We start from the raw sequence: 22,538 nt of genomic DNA, 5'->3' as shown, positions 1-22,538 counted from the left end.
TATATGCATAACTTTTGTTACCAGTGTGTGGTTATTTTTTTGAGAAAAATGCAAAATTAGTCACAAAATTTATGAGGGGGTGTAGTACCACCTTAACCCTAACCGCCTGAGGGCTTTTTGGCGACGGGAAGGGAAAGAAGGAAGGAATAAAGAGAGAAAAGAAGGAAAGAAGTTGTTTGCTCTGGGTGGGATTCGAACCCGAGACCCCTCGCATGCCAGGCACTGGGTCGGCGACACTTTGCCACGGGTCTTGGGCTTCGCTGGCCAGCGAAACCGTGCCTGGATATCACTTAGGGCGATTGCGTCATCACACCACGTGGGATGCATGCACGAACAGCGCATATCAAGTAGTATTTTGTAGTATACCGTCCTGTTAGGGTTAAGGAAGCCTATATTGAGTTTCGATAGTGGTAACCTAACCCTAACCGCCTAAGGGCTTTTTGGCGACGGGAAGGGACAGAAGGAAGGAATAAAGAGAGAAAAGAAGGAAAGAAGTTGTTTGCTCTGGGTGGGATTCGAACCAGAGACCCCTCGCACGCCAGGCACTGGGTCGGCGACACTTTGCCACGGGTCTTGGGCTTCGCTGGCCAGCGAAACCGTGCCTATATATCACTTAGGGCGATTGCGTCATCACACCACGTGGGATGCATGCACGAACAGCGCATATATCAAGTAGTATTTTGTAGTATACCGTCCTGTTAGGGTTAATTAAATTTTAAAGTTTTTTAAACAAACTGTAGAAAGTTACGTTGCCGAAGCAAGTTATTCCACTTGACTTGGTCGGTGACTTTGTAAAACATATAATTGACAGTCGATCAAGGACATTCATTTTGCCAACAAAAAATAATTTCTTGTTGTAAATGGTTCATTCATTAGTTTAAAACCTTATTTTCAAAATTAATCTGAACTGGAATTGATATTTATACTCAATTTGCTACGTTTAATACATCCGATACCACCGGACCTCATCATGCATCTGATTGATGATGGTATGACGTCAGACGACGGGAAGGTCTTGCAATGCCAGGTCCCATGCTTGTGACAAAAAAGGGGGACTCCGCTTCCAAATGTCACGCGCATAGAACCCAAAATTACAAGATCTTTCCCGTCGTCTGACGTCACACCATCACCAATCAGATGCTTGATGACGTCCGGAGGTATCGGACTCAACGTAGGGAAGTGAGTTACAAATTTAAGTTCCAGTTTCGATTGATCAAAAAAATAAAATAGATTTCATTTTTGACATACGTAAATGAAACCCTATAAGTTTATTGCCTAGATCGTTTTGCACAGCTTTACACCAAAAGGTTTGCAAGCTCAATTCAAGGAGAAATGTAAATACCAAATTAAAAATGCCTGTCGAAGCTTGTGTAGTAAGACAGTCGTATTATTATATGTACTAAACGCATGACTTGCAAGAATTATGGCGAAAACAATTTCAAATTGAAATCAGTAAGCGAGTGTTGTTGTTTTTTTAATCACAAATTGAATATTCTTTCAAAATACTTGTTGGACTTACGTTATCACCCGTGAATTGCAAATTGAGATCACAATTTAAGCGGGCGGGTGGGTGTGTGTGTGGGGGGGTAGGGATGTTCGGGCCTATATTTTAACCGCGTTTTCAGGATAAATTGACTTACCGTAAATGCATATGATAAGACTAAGCCGACGTAACTAACGTTTAACCTTCCCGTCTCAGCCATAACAACAGACGTTATACTTGCCATTAACATTAATGTCGCTGATACAAAAACCTAAAAAAAACCCCAATTTTACACATTATAGTATATTATTACGCGCAATTTGTGTTCAAAGCACACATTACTAGATTTGTAATTAAAGTGCACCCAGAAAGTGGAAAGCACATATTGCTGGATTTGTAATAAAAGTGCACCCAGGAAGTGGAAAGCACACATTGCTATATGCAGTGCACCCAGGAAGTACAAAATATGCAATGCTCTATTTGTAATTAATACTCACCACCAAGGCAGTAACTTTGGCGCTATTCACAGAAATGAGATATCATTATTACTGGGCTTATTTTTTCATATGAGTGCACATCGTCTACAAAAAGGTGGAGGTTGCTTTTATTTTGTGATGTCTTTATGAAGATTTGGACGAAAAGCTAGGGACGTATTAATGGTGGCATTTATACGGCACCTTTCACGTGTATCAAAACGCTTTACATTATATTCCGCTGTCGTTAGAATATGTTAGCTGCCATACAATGCACAAGGCGGCGCTCAATGGACACTATTCATAACAGCTCCCCATTTCACCACAGAGAGGCAAGTAAATGTAAAGCGCCTTGCCCACTGTGCACAACACAGTGGCCCGCCGGGAATCGAACTCGCAATCATTTGATTTAACGAGGCAGAGCCCGTACAGCTGCGCCACGGTGCATCCACAAGTTTGGTATCAAATGAAAGGGAATAAATACGTACCACTCTGTTACCCATCCATCCATTACACGCAGATAGGTAGAGAAAAGCCGTATTGTTGACATCGATCCTCTGTAGCAGTTCGTTAAACAAGCGCTCTTGTGCTCTAATTTTACGGGATACATAAGTGACATCAACAAAAAAGCAAGATTGGTTTTTATATTTGAAACAGGGCCAACGAAAATGATGGATAGTTGTAGACGAAACTTTTGAAGATGGAGTCCAGTTAATCCACCGGAACTTTGATGTTGAAATGCTGGAACCCCCGGGGGAACCCAAAGTTACGAGCCCATGAGTTTTTGCGATAAGAACCACTGAAACAATACTGGACTTGTTTATACTCATTTTAACGGGTTTTTTATGCAGATTTCAAATATTTTTATGGTACTGAAAACGTAAAATGTTTTTTTTATTATTTAAAAAATCGGAACTTGTCATTTGCAGTCGACAAACTTTAACACAATAGGCCTACTATCAGATTGATACCTTCGTGTCTCTAAATTACTAAAAGGCAAGCAATACGGATAAAGTGACTTACTTGTAGGCTCTTATAGTCGACAGGCCTCCCAGTGTTTCTGAGAAATGGGCGAATACTGGCGACTTCGTTATGCTGTTAAGGCGCTGTAATTCCCTTAAAAAAGTAGCACAGAAATAGTCAGCTAATTTGGCAACGGAGGTTAAGAAATAATATATAGCTCATTTATTTTTAACATTTTTACCAAAATATGATAAAATAAAATAACTGTCAGGGAGCATTATTTTCTGTCCATTTTAAGCCGAAATAATGAGGTGACATTAAAGAAACTTCGCCAGCTATCTTAACGTGGAGCTCTATGGGGATTTTGATGTCGTAAACGACATTAAGTAAAAAGCCCTTCAAACACAATGGATTTGGCCGATTCTATTGGGACATGTGCAAACGTTTCAAATATGCCCCAAAAAAATCAGGTTTGATAAAAATTAACCAATTTCATTCAAAAGATCGTATATTATGACTTTAAGCTACATTATGTTACCGGGAATTGCTCAAAAAATTGCTCGAAGTGAATCTGCCTTTGTTGTTAGCCCTAAAATCGTGATATTACAGCAAGTATATGCTTATATTGTTTTGCATAGGCTACCTATTCTTATACTTTTATGTAGACTGGCCCCCAGTCTCGGTTCGGTTCCATCTCTGGATAATGTAACAATAAATAATTACGTAATGCCTTATGAAAAAAATGCCAACTCCCCCCTTATTTTCTTCAATGCCAACAACCCATTCCTCTTCATCCACAAATCGACGCCACTAATTACACCCACCACAGTCAACCATGCAGCAATATAGAAATATACTCGTATTATAAGTGAACGCGAAAGTCCATTGAGCGCTGATTTTTTGATTGGGTTGATTTTTAATGCTATGTAATCTACATTACCAGTCGTTCTCCACGGACCCGAGGGAGGGTCTAACTTTTATGTGACATACCTGGATGATGCGATGAACTGTTTGTAAATAAGCCAAAAGGCAATAGCTACAGGTATCATTTCTAGCAAGAAAATAGGCTGGACAGCGGCAATGGCGATTAAGAATGACGGCAGTGAAACGATGAAAAAACTGAGACTGAAAAGTGTTACCAGCAATTTCTGAAACAAGAAATGCAATGTAATGTCATGTAATGCAATTTGATATAATGTAATGTAATGTATTGTGATGGGATGGGATATATTGTAATTTCATGTGCTGTAATGTAATGTAATGTAATGTAACATAATGTAATGTTATGTAATGTAATGTAACACATGTAATGTAATGTAATGTGATGTAATGCAATGTAATGTACGTAATACAATGTGATGTAATGCCATGTGTTCAATGTGACATAATTGCAATAAAATATGATGTAACATAATGTAATGTAATGTGATGTAATGTAATGTAATGTAATGTAACACATGTAATGTAATGTAATGTAATGTAATGTACGTAATACAATGTGATGTAATGCCATGTGTTCAATGTGACATAATTGCAATATAATATGATGTAACATAATGTAATGTAATGTAGCGTTATGCCATGTGATGGGATGCAACATAATACAATGTATTGTAATGTGATGTAATGTAATATAATGTAATGTAATACAGTGTAATGTAATGTAACATAATGTAATGTAATGTTACATAATGTAATGTAATGTAATGTAATGTTATATAATGTAATGTAATGTAATGTAATGTAATGTAATGCAATGTAATGTAATGTAATGTAATGTAATGTAATGCAATGTAATGTAATGCAATATAATGTAATGTCATGTAACGCAATGTGACATAATGTAATGTAATGTAATGTAATGTTATATAATGTAATGTAATGTAATGTACTGTGACATAATGCCATGTGATGCAATGTGACATAATGTAATGCAATATAATGTAATGTCATGTAATGTAATGTGACATAATGTCATGTGATGTGATGTAACATAATGTAATGTAAGATAATGTAATGTGATATAATGTAATGTAATATACTATAATATAATTTAATGTAATATAATGTAATGTGGTGTAATGTAACTTAATGTAATGTAATGTAATGTTATATAATGTAATGTAATGTAATGTTATATAATGTAATGTAACATAATGTAATATAATGTAATGTAACATAATGCAATGTAATATAATGCAATGTAATGTAATGCAACGTGATGTAGTGTAACGCAACACGCACTTGCGTGTGATGACGTGGTCTCAAAATGCGAAAATGATATATTTGGCCTTCTTGAATAATAGCCTTCGCGATTCGAAAAGTACGTATCAAAATAGAGCTTTTACAGAACGTGTCTTAGTCTTAAAATTTGCCTCATACATAATGTCATAATAAGCCTGTTTTACTTACAATATCTACAATATGAGTATCGCTTGACAATCTGTTCATAGTGCGTCCTACTGGTGTTGTGTCGAAAAACCTGTACAAAATGGAACAGAACAAAATATACGTGAGCATAATACTCGTAAGCCTAATTTGGAACACGAACAACTGAATCAAGGAACCGAACAATATTTATTTGGGAGCGTAGGAATAAAAGGGAAACAAAATATTACAAACATAAAATAATGGGAACACATATTTTTATGAATACAGCCGAGAAAACACAGGCAAATAAGAAATGTTTAAAGTGACAGGCAGTGTGACTCTAAATGGGAAAATTTAGACATTTAGAACAGAAATATGTAGTTTCCATCAAAGAAATTAGAGTAAGATGGTATGGACAAAAATGGATGTATAATCTAATTTGGAGCTTTTCTCAAAAATTGTCAGGAATCTGCTGTGCTAGTTGGATTTCTGGCGCCATTTCCCTTCTGAAAATGTATACTTTTATGTGCTTTATATATCATTACTTTTAAAGATACACTACAAAATAAGGCTTAAAATTTCCTACTTAGAGTGACCCTTTCTGCCACCTTAAGGGACAAAAAATCAGTCTGAAAATATGTAGATTGATGCGTCCATGCATAATTGTAAAAACAATATAAAACATAGACAGCAAAAAAAAAAAAAAATTGAAACAATTCACTTGTTACTACTTTTCATAACATAACATAACATAACATAACATAACATAACATAACATAACATAACATAACATAATATAATATAATATAATTATAATATAATATAATATAATATAATATAACATAACATAACATAACATAACAACAGGTATTTATATGCGCCTTTGCCTAAAATAGAAAAGAAAACCAAAAAATAGGCTACAGAAAGCAATGGCAGTAAAAATTACGGAAATAAGTGAGTTTTGATCAATGACTTTTATGCTGATGGCATTCTTGATTGTAGATTGTAAACCATTCCAAAACATTGGAGCAGTCACTGAAAAGGCTATATCTCCATTATCATGTTTATAGATACAATAATATCCCCAAGTATTTACCTTAGAGGTGATCCGAAGATGTTCCTGATCATCTCTGAATGGATATTCTTCGCAGCGATAAACATCGCAGTGACACCAGCCATAGCCATGAAAAATGTTGATGCTAAAAGACCCAACGAGAGCCATCCATATACAGCGATGTAGTACAGGTTATCAACTTCCATGGTCTGCGAATAAAATGCAAAAATATTCAAATTATTAAGTAATCATTCATACAAATATAATTATGTATACCGGGAACTAAATGACCCGACGAAATGAGTTCAATGGTTTGTTTCTCTTGAAATGACACAACAACCAATATAATTGAATACCTGAGTGGAAGAAGGGCCCAACTCCAATTTTTTACAAAAATGAGTTAGACCCAACATTTTATTGCTAGCAGACTGTTCTTCCTTGTGTGTGAAAGATGAGCCAAAATTCACTCTCTAAATAGTCTTCCACGTACATTTAATCATGGTTTTCATGGAAGAAAAGCCCAACTCCATGGAGTTGGGCCCTTCTTCCACAAATATTGGATTAAAGAGGAATTTTGTACATCCATGAAATCTGCTTTTCACTACAATAAACTTTCTTGCTAACATATTTACATGCTTCTACTTGTGCAATTAATGGATAATTACCTAATTTCTGTAGCTATTTATAACACATCTGCTTACGGAACTGGCACTTGCAGTATATTAGTGGAAGAAGGGCCCAACTCCAGCTCGTATTAAGACCTGTACCGTTGCCATGGAAACATCATAATAAATTTCGAATGTATGTGATATTGTATGTTCATGTATTAAAGGTCCCCTGAATATGAAAACATTCGGTCTATAAAACTTTTCCAAATATTAAGTTTTTTCTTAATATCTCGAAAACAGTTTTGATGGAGTTGGGCCCTTCTTCCACTCAGGTATTCAATTATAGGCTTACATGTCGGCAAACTTAATTTTGAATATTTTTGAACTGGTGCCACATTTTAAAATCTAAATTCTTTTAAGATCTCAGTAACATTTTCGTCATTCAGGTGTTCTTTAGAATATGTAACAACAATTTGAAACTTTGGAAACTTTGGAGATATTTTAATATCTCCAACGTTCCCCAATTTAAACAACGTTCCCCAATTTAAAAGGTTAAAACCTTTTAAATTGGGGAACGTTGTTTTTGGACCACATTGTATTTTTAATGTGAAACTCGATCCATTTCAAGCGTAGAACTACCGGTAGTTTACTTTACATATTGAAATGATCATTTTCTTTTACGTACAAGGTATGTGTCTCGATATATAAAATTGGTAAATGGAACTGGCGTACTTTACCCCACTAAAAATGTAAGACTTTGTCAGCTATTTTGTGCCTATATATACTCTTACGGTGCAACTAATAAGAACCTTGTTGGTCCCGCAGACAGTACCCTCAGGGAAAAAGGGTTCTCTAATGGTTCTTTATTGTATTCAGGAACCCAAAAAGAAGAACCTTTAAATATGTCCCTCGAATGACAGCTGAAGAAGCCCATTATGCACCACCTTTTTCTAAGAGTGTATTAAAGAACATAATATAACAGAAGGATCAGTATCGAAGCCTGGATTTTAGTGGGGGCAAAGCCAAATTTTCGTGTCCATTTGTCATTTTTTGTCCTATTTTTAGTCGTTCTAATGACACTCTACTCTTTGTCGTCCCCATTTTATCCCTGATAAATTTCTGTCTGTGTGTGTGTGGGGGGGGGGGGGGATTTGCCCCCCGGCTCCCCCCTGGCTATTAAGGGTTACATACACGTTAATTTTGAGAAAATGAAACTTACACTATTTGCCGTTACATTCAAGTTTTCACCCGCTTCAGACCATAAGGCTAACCAGAAGACTTTACCCAGACTACAGCCTTCTAGTGCAAGTCGAAATATGAAGTAGGTTATCACAATAGGCCAGCCCATAGATTTCACCAGGTATTTATACACTCGAAAAGACACTGATCCCCTTTCTAGTTCTTCATCTTGAGTCAGTTGCCCATCAAAATTCAACGCCTGGTCGTTCGAATAATCTGTAGTTAAAACAATTATTGGTCTATGCTATAGATACAATGGAGAAGTTCGTTAGTTCTATTTTTAGCATCCACCCACCCCAGGGAAAAGTTACGGGACTGTTTTATTTGGGGACAGATCACTATTCCGAAGGACCGATATACCGAAGGTTCATTCCGCCGAAAGTGTATTACTCCGAATTTACAACAAGGTTCGTTATTCCGAAGGTCAATACTCCGAAGGTACGTTGCTCCAAAATTCGGAGTAATGAAGTAGGAACAGCAGCAAAATGACGTCAATACAACGTTGGAACGTTGTATAATGGTTGTAGGATGGTTGCCGGGGATGGTTGTATATGAAAGGTTGTTTTTTTGGGTGTATTTCAAATGGTTGGTTTAACGTTGTAATAACATAATTTTACGACCGTGGGCAAATTTTGGGTGGTTTAACGTTGTAATAACTCACGATCGTAAAATTACATAAATAGACTTCTCCTTACACATTGGAATGTTTTAAATCTCTGCGAGTATTCCTTATTTTACCTTTCTTGACGCCTTTTCCAAGGACCTTTTGATGGACCTGCTTAATCAATGCATTCCTTTCCTCCATGACGTCAGATTCTGATCCTGAAGCTTCAGACTCGCTCATTTCTACCAATGATTGCTTCCAACTGGCAAAGAGTGTTGGATCTGAAGAGCTCACTTCATCGAAGGTGCCGTCGTGGACAATAACACCATGTTGCATCACTAGTACCTGTGCCGGTCGATTTGCCGTAAGAATTGCGCGGAATTTGCATTTGCACAGTTATAAAAAGAGAATGACGTTAAAAATAATTAGTATTGATTATAATATTTGTTTATTATTGTGTACCGGTACTCAGTTTTGAAAGTCTTTCAAATTCAAGGCTCTAAGTGCGTGGCTTTACAGGTTGAATTAAATTTCTTTCGTCATAGCTAATTACGTCGCCTTTTGGGTGCAATATCCTGTACCATTAATTTCCTTGTTTTCGCGTACTGACGAAACGCATATACCTATAAACCGTCCATTAGTGTTATACTGACAGACGAGGGCGACATTCCGAATTTTCGGCAGTGCAAAACTGTTCTGCCATTGTCGCCGCGTCGTTGGTTGAAAATGCATCCCGAATCTGCCGCACATCCCCGTACCCTCGTTTCCACTAAGACCCCCGATACGATAGAGAGAACCATCGGTAGGCCTACGCTATGAACAAATTAAACTTGGTGCCTTACGTTTACAAAAGAACGTCATGTGAAGTATTTACAGAGAACAGCTCAAGATATTGAGACACTTTACCTTGTCTGCGTATTGCAAGAACTGCAACTGATGCGTTACCAAAACAACGGTGTTGCCTTCCTTAATAAGAATACCAATGATGCCTTCTTTGAATAGATGACCTCCAACATGGACATCAAGAGCAGACAAAGGATCATCCTAATATCAGACAAAATGAGATTATTATTACTATTTCCATGATCACAAATGAGTTCATTTGTCGTGCACAAAAAAAGTTGAGATTTTTATACAAAAAAATTCTTGCAGATTAATTCGTTTAGCAAAAATATCGTCAAATTTGAATTACGTTCTGGTGTACCAGAACGCAATTACAACAGTGGCCTGTGGAGCAATGTAATATGCCTACACATAATCATGCGCGGGATGCATAACTGGCAAACACAAAATCGGAATCAACTCAAATTTTGTGAATAAGCCTTTTTCGTAGATATCTACTGAAAAATGTCACAAAAAGAGGATGCTAGGATCACAAAATACTCCTTTTAAGGACCCTACAGACTTTTTACCCTCCACAAAAGCATTACAATAGATTGGTCTTACTTACAATAATACATGTTTGTACAGCCGACTGTATCGGTAAAATAGTTGTTCAAACTCCAAACAATGGGATTCTGCGGTATCTGCATTTGACGACGATCTACTTACCAAAAGCACAATTTCTTTTTCCGAATACATAGCTCTAGCCACACTAACTCGTTGTTTCTGGCCACCACTCAAGTTGATGCCCTTTTCACCAATCTCGGTTGAATCTCCTGCCGGAAGAATGTCAATGTCTTGCTGAAGTGCGCATGCGTCAATAACCTGTTTGTATCTAATGGATGGAAGAAAAAACGGTATAATTATGACTGAAAATGATACTCAACAATACATGTGTGCATTGTGCACAATTTCTAGACAAAATTCAAACTTGCTTAATTAGAAAAAAAACCTAGACACGATAGAGCGACTTTTGTTTATGCTTTAATAAAAAAATGTGTAAGAAAACTCCTGCAATGTAAACTAAATCAAGACAATGTGGTCCAGTTGTAATGAAAATGTTGAAATCATTTAAACTTTAGTTCATATAAACCTTGTTTTGTTGTATGGCTTCCCAAATAGTATATTTTCCTGTAGCGATGCGTTGACAATCCATGCTGTTTGTGCAGAATAAGCCACTCCATTGTTTTCACTGTTTTAAAAAAAAAAAATAATAATAATAATAATAATAATAATAATAATAATAATAATAATAATAATAATAATAATAATAATAATAATAATAATAATAATAATAATTAATAAGATACAGAAACAACAGAAAAATTACCATTATCTGGTGTTCGCCCGTATGTGAAAACGGTACACACTTTGTGCTTACAACAATTATTTACTAGTTACCACAACTTCGCCTTTAAGAATAAGCTTGCTTCTCATATCATAGCCTCTAGATATAATGAAATCTTACTTGTTGACAAAGACCGTGCCTCTCAGCGTCGTCATTTCTCCGATGATGGCGGATAACAGGGACGACTTGCCACTACCAACTGCACCAACAACCATTATCAGTTTCCCTAAAAGAGAATGTAAAAATTATAATTTGAAGTCAAGAGAGCGTTACCACGGGTCCATTTCACTAAACTTTACGAAGCTTCGCATGTCTCGAACTCGTTTGTAACTTACAACGAGTCGTTAGTTCCATTTTACTAAACTTACTTACGAAACCCTTCGTAAGGGATTTAAGCCTACTTCAGGAACCTTTCGTTAGCCAGACCAGCGAAAGACCCGTGGCTAAGTGTCGCCGACCTAGTGTTTGCCATACAAGGGGTCTAAGGTTCGAATCCCACCCGGAGAGCAAACAATTTCTTTGTAAAGCAAAACTTCTTTATTTGTTTTCTCTATTTATTCCTTCCTTCTTTCCCTTCCCGTCGCCAAAAAGCCCTAGGGGCGTTAGGGCTAAATTAATAAAGAAATAGCATTTCTTGACAATTTAACACCCGTTTATATCATGTCAGAACTTTAAAAAATTGTATTACCTTTCTCAATACCGATGTTAATGTCTTTAATGATAGAAGTTTTACTCCCTCCATCCCAGGTAAAACATCCTTCAGATACCTATACAAAGAAAGGAAAAACATTTATGAGACTTATGGAATTATTTTCAGAATATATAGACCTAGTTATTGTGAAAGAAAACATGCATGCAGGACATCGCAAATAGACATAGTAACTTTTATTTTGCCAAATATTGCATGCGATATTAGATTTTCTGTCAGTGATTTTTGATCATACTCTCTTTGTTACCGTACCATATTGCATACCAATATCTATAATATGCTTTTCATGTTGCACTTCAAACTTGACTAATATACCTTGATTACGGTTGGATCAGCTTCGATTGCACTTATCCCCGAGTGAGCAAAACCTGTGTTCGAAAATAAAGTTAGAGTGATTGTTGGTAATAACAATTAGGAAAATGTAAGATGGGAAAAAAGAGTTAAAAACGGTCACTAGTATATGACAAAACATATCGAGGGGTCAGTGACACAAAGACGTAACTCCGTTTTGGCCATTCTGAGAAACGATAATGGTCCACATTGAGTTATGGTCTCTGCTTCACTGGCCACTGATTTCAATGGGCTGCTAAATGGAGTTACTTCTTTGTGCTTATCATGTTATTGGAAAGTGCTCATGTTTATGACAATTTTGATATCAAAATATCATTTTCGCACAAATTGGAGTTACGTCTTTGTGTCACTGACCCCTCGATATAGGCATATGCAAATTGAGCAAAAAATGAAAGTGTATTGACTTTTGTGCGACTTTAAACCAAATTAGAACAGAATTAAGACTTTACCAGTGTAACGTATTAAATTTTATAGTATAGCCCTACTCTATTTGAAACATTACGTGGGCAGTGCCTTATCAAATCGAAGCAGAAAGACCTGTGAAAAAACCAAAATCACCGGTCATATATTCGTCATCCTAATTGTTCACCTGTTTTAACCAGTCAATAGATTTTTTAAGGCACTGACCACGTAATGAAATCTTCAAGGAGAAGACTTCAGAAATTTGTTGGGACTTATTGATTTTATTGGCTCAATAATATTACAATATGTTATACGTAACAACTATTCATTGCAGGCCCTATATCAATTTTGCTACGTATTATAAAGCCGTTTCTACGCATTTTGGCGGTAACATGTAGGCTATAACCCAGTACGGCCAAAGTTTTAATTGAAGCCATAATGTGTGATTTGCTCCACAGCGGTCAGCAACGCCCTCAATTTTCCTCGAATTTATACTTTTTGCATGATTGTAATGCCCAATGGTGTATTAAAATACCATGTGGGTCACATATTGTCCCTGACATTCTAGCAAACTAGTAAATTAATTATATCAGGGGCAAGAAAAGGACCTAACATAACGACATGCACGCTAAGTTATTTACCCGTGTGTGTTTTATGTTTAGTCATCATCAATGGAGTAGTTTCGTCTTCTTCACCAGAAGAAAATCCTTTCCATCTACGTTTCCAGTTGAATTTAAAACCCTGCGTACAAGAAGAAAACAAACCGAAATGACCAGAACGAATTACAAAACAATGCTACACATTATGACACTTGGAATTAAAAAAAAAATAGTTTGAACTTTGAGTGTTCAAACTATTTTCCTCAATAATCGCACTCCGTGTGTGAGATATAACCAAATCAGGTCTGATTATGCCCCCTTGTATGCTGGTGTCCCTCAAGGTACTAAACTTGGTCCCACCATGCATATCAGTGATAGTCCTTTTACGCAGGGGTAAAGTATAATTCATCTGGTCAAAGTTTTAGACGGAACACACTTGATTTTCTATGTTGTATGGTTTCATATACGCAGGCTGCGTCGAAACACAAGCATGAGGTGTTTTTGATTTTGGTTTTGGTAAGACGTGCGGCAGTGATTCTAAATGCAAATATGACCTCAAAATTAAACCAAAGTTGACAACCACGCCTAAAATATACACCAATGAACTAAAACTTCTGTTTAACGAGGCTTAAGTTGCAAACAAATTTGGGGAAAATGAAATTTTTCAAGAGTTTCGGAGAAAAGTTAGCAATGACATTCCTTCTGCTGATAAATGTCTGCCCATTGTGAGTTATAGTTTTATAACGGAGAGCCTGAAAATCCTTCCATTCTCGTACAGCTTGAAACACTAATAAGAACCCAGCAGAATTTGAACTTCTTATAGTTGTGGAAATTCAGAGCTATTCAGTAACGTGAAATACACTATGGACCACAATGGTCTCATCCCAATGGCATAGTTCAATAACCTCAATTAAACAGTAATAATGCAAAATTTGACCTCAAGTTGCAGAGTATGAGTTTTTGTACCCACATTTTCAAAGGTTATTCAAAGAATGTACAAACGTATTGGGGTCAAAGAACTGTGCCCTGATAGATGGGCATGTTGTGGATCCTAGTGATCGCTCATATCATACCTTACTAGTACTACCATTCTGGAATGCTACTCGTAGGCTTGAACTCTCTTCGCTTTGTGACGTTGTGTCTGCTGACGTCTCTATTTCGGAGTGTGTGAAAAATTTGGTCAAACGCCGAGTCGCCACCACAGCATTCACCAGAGTGGACAATACAGTCGGGAATTGATACAGTGGGTCTACTAGGAGATTTACTAAAACAATAACCGTAAACGCTAAGCTAGGTGTGATATCATTGCCCGTTATATATGGATAGGTAGCGAAGAGCTGAAAATAAAAACAAAATCGCATCAATTTCATTAATCATATGCTGCAAAATCGCAGCTGTCCAAAACGCATGAAATACATACCTACTCAAGCTTTGAGTCTATAGCATATATATGCCTAAGTAAATAATAGCTCATTCCTTTAAACACTATCCCTAGCATAACACCTTTTAATGGATACAACCACTTGATCACCAATTGGCTGCGTATAGCAGATAACTAAGTAAATAATAACTAATTCCTTCAACCACTGCCCTTAGCATAACACCTTTACTGAATGTCACCGCTTGACTACCAATTGGCTGCGTAGCAGATAACTAAGTAAATAATAACTAATTCCTTCAACCACTGCCCTTAGCATAACACCTTTACTGAATGTCACCGCTTGACTACCAATTGGCTGCGTAGCAGATAACTAAGTAAATAATAACTAATTCCTTCAACCACTGCCCTTAGCATAACACCTTTTACTGAATGTCACCACTTGACTACCAATTGGCTGCGTATAGCAGATAACTAAGTAAATAATAACTAATTCCTTCAACCACTGCCCTTAGCATAACACCTTTACTGAATGTCACCGCTTGACTACCAATTGGCTGCGTAGCAGATAACTAAGTAAATAATAACTCATTTCTTCAACCACTGCCCTTAGCATAACACCTTTTACTGAATGTCACCACTTGACTACTTAATTGGCTGCGTAGCAGATAACTAAGTAAATAATAACAAATTCCTTCAATCACTGCCCTTAGCATAACACCTTTTACTGAATGTCACCACTTGACTACTAATTGGCTGCGTAGCAGATAACTAAGTAAATAATAACAAATTCCTTCAACCACTGCCCTTAGCATAACACCTTTTACTGAATGTCACCACTTGACTACCAATTGGCTGCGTAGCAGATAACTAAGTAAATAATAACTCATTTCTTCAACCACTGCCCTTAGCATAACACCTTTTACTGAATGTCACCACTTGACTACCAATTGGCTGCGTAGCAGATAACTAAGTAAATAATAACAAATTCCTTCAACCACTGCCCTTAGCATAACACCTTTTACTGAATGTCACCACTTGACTACCAATTGGCTGCATAGCAGATAACTAAGTAAATAATAACTAATTCCTTCAACCACTGCCCTTAGCATAACACCTTTTACTGAATGTCACCACTTGACTACCAATTGGCTGCGTAGCAGATAACTAAGTAAATAAAACTAATTCCTTCCACCACTGCCCTTAGCATAACACCCTTTACTGAATGTCACCACTTGACTACTAATTGGCTGCGTAGCAGATAACTAAGTAAATAATAACTAATTCCTTCCACCACTGCCCTTAGCATTACACCTTTTACTGAATGTCACCACTTGACTACTAATTGGCTGCGTAGCAGATAACTAAGTAAATAATAACTAATTCCTTCCACCACGGCCCTTAGCATAATACCTTTTACTGAATGTCACCACTTGACTACTAATTGGCTGCGTAGCAGATAACTAAGTAAATAATAACTAATTCCTTCAACCACTGCCCTTAGCATTACACCTTTTACTGAATGTCACCACTTGACTACTAATTGGCTGCGTAGCAGATAACTAAGTAAATAATAGCTAATTCCTTCAACCACTGCCCTTAGCATAATACCTTTTACTGAATGTCACCACTTGACTACCAATTGGCTGCGTAGCAGATAACTAAGTAAACAATAACTAATTCCTTCAACCACTGCCCTTTGCATAACACCTTTTACTGAATGTCACCACTTGACTACTAATTGGCTGCGTAGCAGATAACTAAGTAAATAAAAACTAATTCCTTCAACCACTGCCCTTAGCATAACACCTTTTACTGAATGTCACCACTTGACTACTAATTGGCTGCGTAGCAGATAACTAAGTAAATAAAAACTAATTCCTTCAACCACTGCCCTTAGCATAACACCCTTTACTGAATGTCACCACTCGACTACCAATTGGCTGCGTAGCAGATAACTAAGTAAATAATAACTAATTCCTTCAACCACTGCCCTTAGCATAACACCTTTTACTGAATGTCACCACTTGACTACTAATTGGCTGCGTAGCAGATAACTAAGTAAATAATAACTAATTCCTTCAACCACTGCCCTTAGCATAACACCTTTTACTGAATGTCACCACTTGACTACTAATTGGCTGCGTAGCAGATAACTAAGTAAATAATAACTAATTCCTTCAACCACTGCCCTTAGCATAACACCCTTTACTGAATGTCACCACTTGACTACTAATTGGCTGCGTAGCAGATAACTAAGTAAATAATAACTAATTCCTTCCACCACTGCCCTTAGCATAACACCCTTTACTGAATGTCACCACTTGACTACTAATTGGCTGCGTAGCAGATAACTAAGTAAACAATAACTAATTCCTTCAACCACTGCCCTTAGCATAACACCCTTTACTGAATGTCACCACTTGACTACTAATTGGCTGCGTAGCAGATAACTAAGTAAATAATAACTAATTCCTTCAACCACTGCCCTTAGCATAACATCTTTTACTGAATGTCACCACTTGACTACTAATTGGCTGCGTAGCAGATAACTAAGTAAATAATAACTAATTCCTTCAACCACTGCCCTTAGCATAACACCCTTTACTGAATGTCACCACTTGACTACTAATTGGCTGCGTAACAGATAACTAAGTAAATAATAACTAATTCCTTCAACCACTGCCCTTAGCATAACACCCTTTACTGAATGTCACCACTTGACTACCAATTGGCTGCGTAGCAGATAACTAAGTAAACAATAACTAATTCCTTCAACCACTGCCCTTTGCATAACACCTTTTACTGAATGTCACTTGACTACCAATTGGCTGCGTAGCAGATAACTAAGTAAATAATAACTAATTCCTTCAACCACTGCCCTTAGCATAACACCTTTTACTGAATGTCACCACTTGACTACTAATTGGCTGCGTAGCAGATAACTAAGTAAATAATAACTAGTTCCTTCAACCACTGCCCTTAGCATAACACCTTTTACTGAATGTCACCACTTGACTACCAATTGGCTGCGTAGCAGATAACTAAGTAAATAATAACTAATTCCTTCAACCACTGCCCTTAGCATAACACCTTTTACTGAATGTCACCACTTGACTACCAATTGGCTGCATAGCAGATAACTAAGTAAATAATAACAAATTCCTTCAACCACTGCCCTTAGCATAACACCTTTTACTGAATGTCACCACTTGACTACCAATTGGCTGCGTAGCAGATAACTAAGTAAATAATAACTAATTCCTTCAACCACTGCCCTTAGCATAACACCTTTTACTGAATGTCACCACTTGACTACTAATTGGCTGCGTAGCAGATAACTAAGTAAACAATAACTAATTCCTTCAACCACTGCCCTTAGCATAACACCTTTTACTGAATGTCACCACTTGACTACTAATTGGCTGCGTAGCAGATAACTAAGTAAATAATAACAAATTCCTTCAACCACTGCCCTTAGCATAACATCTTTTACTGAATGTCACCACTTGACTACTAATTGGCTGCGTAGCAGATAACTAAGTAAATAATAACTAATTCCTTCAACCACTGCCCTTAGCATAACACCTTTTACTGAATGTCACCACTTGACTACTAATTGGCTGCGTAGCAGATAACTAAGTAAACAATAACTAATTCCTTCAACCACTGCCCTTAGCATAACACCTTTTACTGAATGTCACCACTTGACTACTAATTGGCTGCGTAGCAGATAACTAAGTAAATAATAACTAATTCCTTCAACCACTGCCCTTAGCATAACGCCTTTTTCTGAATGTCACCACTTGACTACTAATTGGCTGCGTAGCAGATAACTAAGTAAATAATAACTAATTCCTTCAACCACTGCCCTTAGCATAACACCTTTTACTGAATGTCACCACTTGACTACCAATTGGCTGCGTAGCAGATAACTAAGTAAATAATAACTAGTTGCTTCAACCACTGCCCTTAGCATAACACCTTTTACTGAATGTCACCACTTGACTACCAATTGGCTGCGTAGCAGATAACTAAGTAAATAATAGCTTATTCCTTAAACCACTGCCCCAGCATAACACCTTAAGGTTGGTCTTAACCCTGGAATTATGGAATCTTTCGGGCTTCATAACTGCTAAATTATTGGTCTAAAGAATATAAAAGTATACATTTTTAGAATGGAAATGACTTGATGAATTCATCTGTGAGGTCCATTTTGGGCCAAAATGCTCATCATTGGAGAAAATCACAAAAAGCAGGTTTTTTGGCCCAAATTTTTTTGCGCAACGTAACAAAAAAATTGTTCGGCCAAAAATGTTTTTTTATTAATTTTTAGAAACTAGATAAAAATATCTAGGGACCGTTTTTTTATTTTTTTTGAATTTTGACCACCAAAAATGGTCAAAAAATGCAAAATTTTCAAAAAAACACATAAAAAAGCCTGATTTTCGCCCAAATTTTCAAATATTTTTGGTGAAGTTGGTCAAAATTCAAAAAAATGAAAAAACGGTCCCTAGATATTTTTATCTAGTTTTTAAAAATTAAATAAATACATTTTTGGCCAAACCATTTTTTTGTTACGTTGCGCGAAAAAATTTGGGCCAAAAAACCTGTTTTTTGTGATTTTCTCCAAAAATGAGCATTTAAGCCCAAATTGGACCTCACAGATGAATTCAGCAAGTCATTTCCATTCTAAAAATGTATACTTTTATATTCTTTAGACTAATAATTTAGCAGTTATGAGGCCCGAAAGTTTCCATAATTCCAGGGTTCAGACCACCCTTAATACGGAGTCACCACTAAATTAACCACCAATTGCACGCGTTGCTGATAACTAAATAACTCATTCCTTCAACCCCTACCCCTAGCATTCATAATTTTTAAACCACTTATTACCAAAGGATAAGGTCTCTTCTGTCAAACTACGTTATCTGAACTGGGGATCTGAACAAGATCATCTTTAGATTTTGTAACTCACTGACCCACAGCGTCACATTTTAAAGCTCTCGGGAAAATAGTAGGCCAGCGGTCCATTGTCATTTGGGCAGCTACAATCAAGGAAAAATAGTTGGCACACTTTGACAATATGTTGGAACATTGCCGCTCTGCAGGTTCATTGAAATAAGTATAACTATGTTTTCTGAGAAGTACAAACCTTCCCCTTTCCCCTTCCCTCCCCCATTCCCCCTCAACCAATGTTGGGGAGACTGGAGAGCCCGATGTCAACATATTGCTTTCATCAACATTGAATGGAGGGAGAAGTGCGGCTATTTACAATTATTAGTATACCAGAGTGTGCCAGCATTATTTTCCTTGATTGTAGCTCAGGGATTTCTGTTTCAAAGTTTTAGTAGACGATATGGGTGAAGTTTTAAAACTACATACGTACCACCAGTGTAATAATACCTGTTCCCGTGAAGCATATAGCAACTTGACAAAAATGAGGAAAGAAAGAAATGGAATAACTGCGTATTAATATCTTTTACAAGATACAAGATTTACATAATATAATCGCCATTATTTTAAGATTAAGATTGAGTTGCGCGAATGTAAGTATGAAAACAAAGCATGAAACAAATAACTATAGTATTGGAATAAATTTTTCGTTTTTAATATTGCGACATACCCTAACTTACTTATATTTCCAAATTGTATATCCAATTTATATAAAGACTTGAGTTCGTCATTTCGGGCTGACAATATTCGCTCTCTAAACTCTTCTCCCCATCCGTAGAGTTTGAGTAACTTAATGCCTTGAAGCATCTCATTGGAGCGTTTAAGACGAACATCCGATTTTTTCTGGTATTTGGGAAAAAAAACACAATTTGTCATTGTTAAAAATGAAATCTGATACTCTTTTTGAAGTTTGGTTCATATGGCGTAGCGTGTGTTATCAGTGGGCACCGACTATGATGGGGGCATCGGACCTAACGGGTGGGAGGGAACAAGCTATTTTTCGGCAATTTTCCTATAGGATTTTCACAATTTTCAAATTGATTGGGGGAATGTGCCCCATGCCTCAATAACTCTACGTCACTGCAGTGGCGTAACTCCTATGGGCTCTGGGGGGCCGCGCCCCCGGGCACCCGGGCTAAGGGGCACCCAAGCCTGGATAGCCTTTGACACGATAATACTTTGTTATAGGAAAGAAGAGGAAACCTTTACCCACCATGCATAGAATTACTCTTCATTTGGGTGCCCCTTCAACACAAAATTTTTCGCGCGCTTCGCGCGCATTGAAACATAAATTGGCATTTTAAAGACCTAAATTCAACTTGATTTAATACCAAATTAGTGGTATTTTTGCACGCCTGCACGCAATTGTTTTAGGAAGAGGGGGTATTTTGTATTCTTGCCCCTGATCGCCACAATCACTAGTTACGTCACTGCAGCTAGTAGCTGCTAGTGATGAGTCTTCAAAAGTAAAGACATTGGAGAATATGAAAACATTTTGTTTTATTAACATGCACTGCATTAGCTTGTATTGAAACATGAAATAAATTTAATCTGAAACACTATTTGTAAGTTATTCGGTAGGTCTATACATATGCCTTTCAATACCAAAATTGATTAGCTCTGCACCATGCACACCCTTGGTTAGGGGCACCCGAACTACTTTCGCCCCCGGGCACCCTGTCCCAAAGTTACGCCACTGCGTCACTGGCTTCATGGAATACGACCCATGCCGTGGATATTTTCTCGTATTTGAAAAATAAAATCTGATACTATTTTTGAAATTCGGCTTGTCCAGTGATGTATAGCCTGAATCAACCTGGGGGCACCGATCATGATTGGGGGCACAAGCTGTATTTCGGCTTCTATGGGATTTCAAATCTATTGGGGCCACGTGCGCCCCTATGTCGCTACGCTACTGGCTTCATAGAAAGACGGCCCAATACCGTAGATATTGTACCGTATTTTAGTGAACAATTAGGGTACCTTTATTATTTATTTTGTGTTGTAACATGTTCGTATATGTCAAATTGTCAATGCGTGCTTTGTTTTTGGATGGGGTGGGGTAAGTGGGGTGAAAGGAGAGAAAAGAGAGGGGGAGGGGGAGACAGGGGGAGAGACGCAAACGAAATCTGAATTCCTTAGGCCTAAAAAATTGTTTGATTAACGTAACATGAAAAAAATTAGGGTAGGTTGTTCGGGAATTTTTTTTAGTCTACTTTTGAAGCAGTAAATTTCGTTTGATAAAGACTTCGGAACTTTTTTTTTCTTCTTTTTTTAAATTCATTTATTTTCATTTATTTTTTTAACATTTTATTATTAGGCCCTATTATTATTTCTTTTCTCTTTTTTTAAAAAGTTAGGGTCGGGCCTAATTTTAGGGTCGGTCGGGTTACGCCAATCAAACAAGTTTTAGGCCTTATTTTGAAACCTACTTACCTGTGTCTGAGTCTGATGTTTGGTGATATGTCCAATAATGACCAATTGTAAGGGAAATAAAAGAAGCACACTAATAAACCCGATAATAGCTGTCCAACCGACGAAGAAATATAGTATAATCACAACACACACTAGCTGTTGAGAGAGGGAAAAAATAAAATCACTTAAAGAATCGGATAGCAACGTTTGCACAGGGGTTTTTTTGTGGGACCTACGAGCACATCAGACACACCAAATTGCATTCCGAATACAAGCAATGTCCTTCTGATATCAAGTATTCAAGTAATTTTGATTTTTGAAGTTCGGGATAGCAAATTATTATTAAAAATTAATATTAATGACATTTAACAGTCGTTGTAGTAAACTTTATGAATCTAATGATATATACTTAAAGTATATGTAGCTGGGAGGAAAAGTCGACCATTATTTGAAACTTTTACCTTTCGTATTAATTTTAAAGATACACTTTTTCCCCCAAAAAAGACCTACACATTTTTATTGTAATTATAATGGCATCCACTTACTTCGGTAGGTACAGACCATACTAGGTGCATTTTTTCACAGAAATAGTGCAGGTTCATAGCATCCGTAGACATGTGATTAGTGATTTCTCCCATTGTCAGATCTCCTCCCGCCAAATTGTAGATCCGAAGTGACTTCTCGTAGACCAGAGCCTGACGGGG

At 37.0% G+C, this 22,538-nt stretch overlaps 1 protein-coding gene across 1 annotated transcript in view; it reads right to left on the bottom strand.

Moving 5' to 3' along the window:
• Nucleotides 1-22,538, bottom strand: part of LOC140147949 (ATP-binding cassette sub-family C member 9-like) — a 43,032-nt gene that overhangs the window by 5,753 nt on the left and 14,741 nt on the right. The window contains exons 6-25 of the mRNA XM_072169741.1: nucleotides 22,380-22,529; nucleotides 21,856-21,990; nucleotides 20,100-20,262; nucleotides 19,853-19,893; nucleotides 14,159-14,422; nucleotides 13,128-13,227; nucleotides 12,049-12,101; nucleotides 11,713-11,791; nucleotides 11,145-11,250; nucleotides 10,770-10,868; nucleotides 10,346-10,511; nucleotides 9,701-9,838; nucleotides 8,929-9,139; nucleotides 8,171-8,406; nucleotides 6,386-6,552; nucleotides 5,332-5,401; nucleotides 3,910-4,067; nucleotides 2,980-3,072; nucleotides 2,445-2,547; nucleotides 1,641-1,754 (exon numbers count right to left, since the gene is read on the bottom strand). Of these exons, the coding sequence (XP_072025842.1) occupies nucleotides 1,641-1,754; nucleotides 2,445-2,547; nucleotides 2,980-3,072; nucleotides 3,910-4,067; nucleotides 5,332-5,401; nucleotides 6,386-6,552; nucleotides 8,171-8,406; nucleotides 8,929-9,139; nucleotides 9,701-9,838; nucleotides 10,346-10,511; nucleotides 10,770-10,868; nucleotides 11,145-11,250; nucleotides 11,713-11,791; nucleotides 12,049-12,101; nucleotides 13,128-13,227; nucleotides 14,159-14,422; nucleotides 19,853-19,893; nucleotides 20,100-20,262; nucleotides 21,856-21,990; nucleotides 22,380-22,529 (2,646 nt within the window). The remainder of the gene's footprint in view (nucleotides 1-1,640; nucleotides 1,755-2,444; nucleotides 2,548-2,979; nucleotides 3,073-3,909; nucleotides 4,068-5,331; nucleotides 5,402-6,385; nucleotides 6,553-8,170; nucleotides 8,407-8,928; nucleotides 9,140-9,700; nucleotides 9,839-10,345; nucleotides 10,512-10,769; nucleotides 10,869-11,144; nucleotides 11,251-11,712; nucleotides 11,792-12,048; nucleotides 12,102-13,127; nucleotides 13,228-14,158; nucleotides 14,423-19,852; nucleotides 19,894-20,099; nucleotides 20,263-21,855; nucleotides 21,991-22,379; nucleotides 22,530-22,538) is intronic.

Source organism: Amphiura filiformis, chromosome 3 (genome assembly GCF_039555335.1).
Source record: "Amphiura filiformis chromosome 3, Afil_fr2py, whole genome shotgun sequence".
NCBI lineage: Eukaryota > Metazoa > Echinodermata > Ophiuroidea > Amphilepidida > Amphiuridae > Amphiura > Amphiura filiformis.
This window is presented reverse-complemented; position numbering and strand designations above follow the sequence as displayed.